Source organism: Monopterus albus, unplaced genomic scaffold, assembly GCF_001952655.1.
Source record: "Monopterus albus unplaced genomic scaffold, M_albus_1.0 scaffold54.1, whole genome shotgun sequence".
NCBI lineage: Eukaryota > Metazoa > Chordata > Actinopteri > Synbranchiformes > Synbranchidae > Monopterus > Monopterus albus.
The window spans coordinates 772,435-781,045 of NW_018127934.1; the positions used below are offsets into that span (position 1 = coordinate 772,435).

General features: G+C 39.1%; 2 protein-coding genes across 5 annotated transcripts in view; both read right to left on the reverse strand.

The window, feature by feature from the left end:
• The window catches only part of LOC109961328 (coiled-coil domain-containing protein 149), a 6,418-nt gene extending 3,411 nt beyond the window's left edge, over positions 1 to 3,007 (reverse strand). For 2 of the 3 annotated variants that reach the window (XM_020602036.1, XM_020602035.1), the window contains exons 1-6: positions 2,868 to 3,007; positions 1,633 to 1,794; positions 1,450 to 1,488; positions 870 to 977; positions 467 to 583; positions 23 to 195 (exon numbers count right to left, since the gene is read on the reverse strand). In XM_020602036.1, the coding sequence (XP_020457692.1) occupies positions 23 to 195; positions 467 to 583; positions 870 to 977; positions 1,450 to 1,488; positions 1,633 to 1,794; positions 2,868 to 2,918 (650 nt within the window). In that variant the 5' untranslated portion in view covers positions 2,919 to 3,007. Of the gene's footprint in view, positions 1 to 22; positions 196 to 466; positions 584 to 869; positions 978 to 1,449; positions 1,489 to 1,632; positions 1,795 to 2,837 lie in introns of all 3 variants that reach the window. The other variant, XM_020602038.1, reaches the window with a different exon arrangement.
• A 627-nt stretch (positions 3,008 to 3,634) lies between these two features.
• The window catches only part of LOC109961298 (leucine-rich repeat LGI family member 2-like), a 6,307-nt gene continuing 1,330 nt past the window's right edge, over positions 3,635 to 8,611 (reverse strand). For both annotated transcript variants that reach the window (XM_020601996.1, XM_020601997.1), the window contains exons 4-8: positions 8,313 to 8,384; positions 8,078 to 8,149; positions 7,501 to 7,670; positions 6,436 to 6,600; positions 3,635 to 5,821 (exon numbers count right to left, since the gene is read on the reverse strand). In XM_020601996.1, coding sequence (XP_020457652.1) covers positions 4,986 to 5,821; positions 6,436 to 6,600; positions 7,501 to 7,670; positions 8,078 to 8,149; positions 8,313 to 8,384 — 1,315 coding nt within the window. In that variant the 3' untranslated portion in view covers positions 3,635 to 4,985. The remainder of the gene's footprint in view (positions 5,822 to 6,435; positions 6,601 to 7,500; positions 7,671 to 8,077; positions 8,150 to 8,312; positions 8,385 to 8,611) is intronic.

The window sequence follows — 8,611 nt, forward strand, 5'->3', positions numbered from 1 at the left end:
CCCCCCCCCCGCCCCGACAAACCTGTTCTCCATGCAGAGTGCATCTATATCTAAAATGCGACTCTCATCATTCCCTATGATGTGATTCATTTCCACATTGAGACGATGAGCCTTCTGTTGAAACACATCTCGCTCTGCTCGAACATCCTGAAGCTCATCTGTGAGCGACTTCACGCTGTGCTCCAGCACCTCGTTCTACAGCGTCACAACAACACACAGTGTAAGTACACAGTAGTGACTTAATCTGCTAATAGCACTGGCTTTAATTTATCTTGTTTCATCTCAGGTGACCCTGAGCCTTCCCTTAGTTATGCTGCTATAGGAAAGACTCCTCTCCTCTCTCTCCATGCATCTATATGCCACCTTTACATGTCTTTAACTGTGTGTCTCCTCTCATTAACTGAAATTGGCTGAATGTGTTGAATAACTGTAATGAAAACCACCAGCAGTGAACCCCAGTCATCACCTGCTCTCTGGCTCTTTCTAACTGTCTGACCAGATCCTCTCGTTCATGTGCAGGAAAGTGTCGAGTGCCGACCTCCTCGCCTCCCAGCCTCTGTTTGGTGATGGTCATCCTTAGAAGCTGTAGAACAAAAAAGACCCAGCAGTAATCTGTCTCCAAGGTCTCCATTTCTTTCTGCACACATTACATATTATGATTTTTTTTTGTTGTTTTCTCTGATGGACTCATTTTGTTGCATTCAGATGAACCTTAATGGTTCTCACTTAAACCAGATAAAATGATTCATAATTGGCAAATACTGGATATGCTGGAGATATCCAAGAATACAAAGACAGGCAAAGTGAAATGAGAACACGTTGTGCACCAATTTGATATTCTACGTATCGCAGAATGTGTGACCTGGTACCTTGTTATCACCCTGAGCTTCCACCAGTCGTTGTTTCAGCTCCTTCACCTCCTCAGAAAGTTCATTACTCTTTTTTCTTGAATCTCTCAGTACCTGGGCTAAATTTACCTGAAGAAGACATGAGGTCACATTAGTCACATCACACAGGCTTAATTCAGATGTTAAATGAACATATTCTGGAGTTTTAAAGGTATACAGAACAAGGTTTTTAAGAACAAACTGTCTCTTGTGTTTAACTAAACACCTACAGGATGCTGCAGTGGTGATGAGCATCCCCATCAGCACTGCTAAATTTGTTCTGCTTGTCCAAATGAAACTATATTTGGCAGATACACCAGAAGGAACTGTTCTTCACCCACAGGCAGCAATCAATACAAACTTTTGGTTTGTATCTCTGCTCCACCCAGAGACAGCTGGAGTCACCAGGGTTTAATGCTGTCATCACACTGCCTAATACTGTGTATACACATTACTGATTTTACTGAATTTCTATCGTATTTGTGTGAACTTTAAGTACCACAGTATGTATTTGTCTTAGACAGTAATTCTCAAAGAGCATCAACAGGTTAGAATCACTTACTTGGGTCCTTTTCTCAGGAGGAAGAGAGGGATCTCCATCCTATCAGTTATAAAAACAAAGAAAATTGTCATCAAAAGCAACATCTGTAGAGTTTAAGAACAGACCATGGATAAGGACAGTTTTTATTCTCCATTTTGACGCCTCTTCAGGACTGTACTAGTTCAGCACACAGAGATGTCTTACAATGAGCTCTCTGTACTTCTTCTTCAGTCCTTGGTGCCGCTCGCGGAGCTGGTTAGCCATCAGCTTGTACTGATCCCTCTCCTGCTGACAGGTGTCCAGCTCTTTAGACAGAATCAGAAGAGCTTCTTTCTTGCTCTCCAGCTTCCGCTTGCAGATTATAAACTGTATATATAAGAAACAAGAACAGTATTGTTAAGTAATACTGAATGATTACTATGTAAGTCGTTCATTACACAATATAATGAAGCACTGCGACCAATATGATAAACATTAACTGTTACATTAAGTATAATATGAGACCTTCTTGTGATGAGTGTATTCATCATGACATCTATTAAGAGGAAAATCACCAGCTGATCATTATTTCATTATCAATTATATTTCTGATTAATCGTTTAGCCCATTAAATATCAGAAAATAGCAACACCAGTTCCCAGAAGCCCTGTATTCCAAAACAGAGAAAAGCAACAGCTCCTGACATGTAAGAAGATGGAATAGGTGAATGATTGTAAATGAAATGACCGTTCCATCATCAGGGCTGTTGTCAGGTTTCTGTTGATCGACTAATCAATTATTCATTTCAGCCCTACACTTGTATTTCATAATGATTCTGGTTGAATAATGACTAATATGGATTAATAAAGGCAACAACATTTTGTACCTTGTTTCACAATATAAAAACACACTTGTACTTAAAATATCAAAAGCAAATGTTTTCAATAGGCAGAATGTTCCCTGTCAGTTATAATATAATACTGGTGGATCATTATTAATGATAAATTAACATGTAAACAGTAAGTGTAATAAAGCATTCCATTTTATAGGACAATCATATGTAGCAGGCGTATGTTTTAACCTGCAGAGTAACAGTAGGCTACCTGCAGCTGCCAGACAGGGCTGCAACCATTATTAATGGAGTAAAAAAGCACAATATTTTTTTCTGAAGTTGCATGTTGGTACGTGTCATTAACATGTGATCTGCAGGTACAAAAAAAAAGGAGGGAGAAATACTGTATATACATGTACTTCCCTGCCTACAGATTATTCCCTACATGAAAAAAAAAAATCTGAGATTTAATCCTTTTTAACCCAGACCATTTCACTGTCTGCGGATCCAAATAAAACATGATAGAATTTAAAGAGTGTTAATACGGTACTTAGATGGCATTTAAGGCAGTACACTTCCACCCTGTTTTACTTCTTACCGTCTCCTTTGTGCGTCTTTACGCTCTCACCTCATTGACCAGCCCCTGCCAGTCATCCTCGCTCCTCCTGGATGGATCCATCTCGCCCCGTGTTGCAGAGAAAAAGGTTAATAGAGACACGAAGTAAGTATCCAGTAATCACAGTTGTGTTGGTTGTGCATCAAAATGGATTATGAGAGAAGCGCGATATACATCACTTCCGTCCGTCCCACGTCACAGACGCGTCGCGACGCATTGGATCGTCGTAAAACCGTAAATAGTGTGCGTACTTATTCCAGAAAGACTTGGTCTCAAATTCAGTAGTCTCAAAATAGTCATAAAGCCTGAATAAACACTAATATAATAAATAATATGTCAAAACACAGAGAAATATGCACAGAACAATGCAACAATGTCTGAGGTGGGAGAGAGATCTGACAAGTTAACCTCAAGAGGCTTTTACAGCTGCCTATCAGCAACGAATGGCCATAATAAATGTCTGGCTGACTGTTGGAAACCACTTCCAGGCCAGGTGATTTGGAACAAACACATCTTAAACTGTAACAGACCATATTTAAAAATATTTTAATCCTTTTATTGTTGTTCTATAAAATAAATCACATGGTTCATCCTCTAACTGGAAGAAAATGCATTCTGGAACAGGCTACCAGATGCTGACAGGACTATCAATTTCAAACATGCTGCCTGAGGCGAGGCATTTAATCTTTGCTTTATGGCCACATTTCACTGCCTGTACATCTGCCAAGAATGGAGCACAGAGTGAAAAATAAATGATGACAATACATGTGGTTAAATGTTCTTTAATGCGTTTCCACAGTGTAATTCTTATAGAACTAAAGGCTGTGTAAAAGATCAGTTTTTATCATGTTTAGCACACATACTGTATTGCTTATTGCCTATAGTAGATTTTGTTAGCATTTAATATTTTTTAGTAGCAAGACCATGGCCTGATTTACACATAATAACATTGTTGTGTATGTGAAAAAGATGTATATATTCCAAGTCAAACACTTGGTAAAATGTACAATACATGAAAATATTACAGAATCATTAAAGAAAAAACAAAACACAAACACACACATGTGTGGTTTAAATGTTATTTCAAGTCATAGCAGCAAACGATTAAGCTTATGATTGTAATTTAGAGTAACACATACAGTAGTATTGTACATTTTGCATAGAAACCAGAGTAAATTCGATCTTGTTTTGCTACTAATCAGGCACTCCCTTTATACAGTAGCTTGTTATAAATGCTGTGGAATTAGAAATAAGCTCAACCAACATTCTTCTGTATTTGTGGTTAATAAGGAAACCTTTGTGTCATGCACCTTTACAGTAAATCATCAGTCATAACACCTACTGAAATGCGATAGTTTCAGGATTTATACTGGCTGCTCAGAAGGCAAATTTCCACCAGTTGTCTAAAACAAATCACCTCACCTACAGAGTTTAAAGCATTTAAGGGTCACCTTTGACAATTTGTTTGCACAACCACACACTACACTATGAATACTTTGCAGGACAGACTGTATGAAAATGTGTGCCATCAAGAAATCAGTGTTTTGTTCAGTCTTGTTTGTGCAGAATGGTTTCAGTCCCTATAGTCACTATTTCAGGTTTCTCACTTTCTGTCTTTCACTCACTAAGGCAACAGTGGCTGCTAAATGCACACCGAGCTTACAGGTGCATCATGAAGAATCATATATAATGGGTTTTAATCTTATATAACCCTCAATGGATGGGTTTCTTACTACAGTACCTGTGCATTGGACAGGCTATAGTCTGTGGTAGTCATGCACTGAATGGACAACCCCTTTGCTGGGCTATTGTTTGCTTGACAGAATAAAAAAATAAAATAAAAATACTTTTAGAGATAATATCTAGTATGCCATACATTTTTCTTCATGCTAAAACCTTTATCAGCCTTCAGTTTCAAGTTAACTGCCTGGGGTCTATCATTAACTGTACCACCATAACTGCCAGAAATGGATATGCAGAAACTCGCCAGAGGTGTTTGCCTCAAAACAAGAAAGATATGTCTAGTTGCATAAGGAGGACATAGAGCATCCCAGGCTCCTTTGTACCATACATATGATTTTGATCTGACTGATCAACTCATAGTGTGATCGTAATTATTTTGGCAAAGTTTTACAAGCTTAAATCTACAATAATATGCTCAAAAACCATCGATTTGCCCTTGAAGCTGGAGGAGAAAATGAAATTCCTTCGATCGGTGGTCACTGCCGTAAAAGACCTGGGCGACTGCACATAAATGTCCTTGAACTTGTGAAAGGTTTTGATCTCCACATTCCAGAGGTAGATCTGTGTGAAAGAGTAGTCACTGCCGAGGGCAAGGTAATGCCTGCCCGTGATGGTGAAAGGTTGCAGGATCATTGCTCCTCGAGAGGGCAGAACCTGCACCTCAGTGAACTGCTTGTTGGTCCATTTGAGAACTTTGGAGTCACCGATGTAGCACGTTATGGCGAGATACAACACATCCTCCACCTGGAAAGATTTGACTGCCACCACATCATCGACATTTGGGATTTCACTATGAAATATGAACTTCAGGTTGCTTTTGTTCCACAGGTAGATGACGGGTGACTGAGAGCGACTGGCCAAAATAAGGTATGACTTCCTGTCCAATTCAACAAACTCAGCATCTGTATCGCGAAACCATTCGTGGAGAAACTGGTAGGAGTAGAACCCAGTTTCATTGTGGTCTGGTCGGTCACTCCACTTGTACAAAGTTGACCGTCCTGCCTTGGAGCTGTCTACAATCACAAAGTACCAGTCTCCATCAACTTGGAACACCTCAATGTCATTTGGCTTCGAGATGTTAAAGACTTCGATGGTTTGAAACTTGGTGAACTTGTTTTGTTGATTATCGAACTTGTAAATGTGGGAGCCACCAAAGAGCTGAGTGACAATGATCAACACATGGTTATCAATCAGGACTGACTTGCATCCAACAACAGACTTCCCTGTGAGGAAAATAAGTTGTCAGGGGTTATATAACACAGTAAATGACATTTGTATTTGATTACAAGCATACACTGAAATGATATTTTCATTCATTTGTGTTAAAAAAAAGTCTAACTACAAATTATTGTTATCAAATATTAGAAAAATACATACCCAACAATTTGTTAAGCCTTTTTATAGTGTTTGACTTCACTACCCTGTCTGTGGCTCTCAGCTCCAAACTCGCTGGCTCTTACTTAAGATGTAAATATATACATTTTTATTTGAAAGCCAAAATCATGTCATCACATAACTGGGCACAGTAGCTGGTATTTCTAGTGTGGCTAGATATACACCTGATGCTCTTAACAGCATTTTATAACAGTATTTGTTGGATCCACTCAAGTTATCCACTGAAGTTAAGCTGTCGCTTGGTGGAACACTGTGGCTCACTGATCAGTGGCTTCACAAAGGTCTATGACAAAAGGGAATATGCTGTGTCCAACTTTGTCTTTACAGGCAATAGGATCAGTTCATTGTTGGTTTCAGCTTTTTGATAGGATTTGATGGGGAAAATACATTTTACTATGAGCTTTATCTTTTAGAAAAGTGTCAGGGTGGGTTTTGTTGTTACCTGTTATATTATCAAATTTTCTGAAATTCATTTCGACGTGATCCCACTCCATCACCACACAGCTGTTAGAGTTTGGGGCAGCCATCGCCACATAGATGTCTTCTTTAAAGGAAAAGATGTCCGCTGACATGGACTGAATGGGAATGGACTGATGACGCACGAAGTCTACGAGATGCAAACAGAAACAGAAACAGTTATTCTCTTTACTAAGTGAAAGAGTTGACATTTAGGATCATCATGTATTTTGATAGCACATACATGCATATGGATGTTTGCAGAGCCACATGTTATCAGACCTGGTGGCCATTTGTTTGTTGTTATGTGCAAAATGTGTCCTGTTTAATCATTCAGTAGCTTTATTAACGTTGTTCATTCTTTTTACACTGTATTTTTCACTGTACCTTTGACCGTTGATAAATACCTTTTATAGTGCACTTGTGGTAGTGATGTGCAATACCACTTATTTCCTTTTTTGGTCCAATACCAAGTAAAATCCTTGCTGGTATTGTCAATGCCAATAATGATCCCGTTACTTTGTGTAATGAGGGAAAAGTGATGCGTCAGACTGATGGTGGAGAGGAGATAGGCTATACGGTTTATCTTGCTGCTTTTATTAACAACAAATGGTGCCATTCTGCTCATATATTGTAAAGAGACATCTCTGCAGTCCAGATACTAAACTGTTGGCAGTGGGATTACGTTCATATTACATACATACATAGATACAGGCAGCTTACATCACTCCATCCAGCAACCACATATGACATCCGCTCTGTTGCCGAGAGGCTCCTGGCTGAATTTTTTTCTTATTCTGCAGTATCTCACACATTTACAGAGCTGTAGTTTGCATATAACTATGATAGGCAGAAGGAGAGGTAGTTCCTGTCAACAGGGTATTATTTTGACTGTCCTGGATAACAGTTACTGTCTACTGTGTCCCCTATTGAAGATAAAATATAAATTTACCCCAAATGAGCTTACTTATCGTAGATATTGATGGGAATCAAACAAAGAAGAGGAAACGTTGGGATCAGAAGTATCAATATTTCAGGCTCGATCACTAACCTGTGGACATACATTCGCCTGGTGGGATAGGAAGGTCACTGAGCCGCTTGCCCTTCATGTCACTGGGGCCGGCGCAGAAGACATCCGATACTGTGGCATTTGTGTTTTTCAGCCATGTCATCAGCCACTTGTTCTCACAGCTGCACTGGAAAGCATTGCCTCGTAGATCCCTGACACATGACAGACAAATATGCAAAATGTTTTATGTTGATAAGAGGAAAAGAAGGTTGAGACGGCTCAAGAAAATGCAGCAAGTCAGTTATGGTGTGACAACACAAAGTACAGCTCAAATTTAATACAGGATGATAATCCAGATAATAGTGCTTCATAGTGGAGGACAAAACCTTCCAATTCCAAAATTTGAACTGTGCATGAAACAAGAATAAAATGGGTTTATTTTAATATTGAGGAGTACAGAGGCACAGACTTAATATTTCTGAGTGTCCACATTTTTCTTGTGGCATTTAATGTTGCCAAACACACAGCATAAGCTGGGTCGGCTTTATATTGGAGAGCAGTTTGAAAAAAAGAAGACATACACACACACACACTGATGACACTACAACTGCTTACTCACAGCTCCAGCAATGAATCCAAGTCAAAAAAGAGATCTCTGGGCAGAAATCTCATCTTGTTATTGGCAAGGGAGCTAAATCAGAGACACAAAGAAACACAAACAAAGCACATTTATGTCATTTCTGTGTTGTATCATTGGTTTTCCTCGGTAACAGCTAGATATTAGTGCTGTAGGTGCTGAATATTACAAATTTAATGTTTAAAACTCTTCATAGAGCAAATGACTTGAGGCTTACAGATGAGTTAAATCTCGAAGACCGCGAAAGGAGTTTTTGGTGATTGTTTCAATCTTGTTCCCTTCAATGAATCTGTTCAATGGATAGCAAAACAGTGTTGTCATTGTGGACAGGCAGAGAAAATAAAATAATCCATTTAACATATATCATGTCAGATGGTTATGTGCAGACAAATCTGTAATTATTTGGAAGATGTTTATAAACATATCTGTCTATTATTTTATGTGCTGCTCATTACAGGAGGTTATGGGCCAAGTTGGACAGTGGTGCTTAGTTTGGGAGGGGGGGGGGGGCTGGGA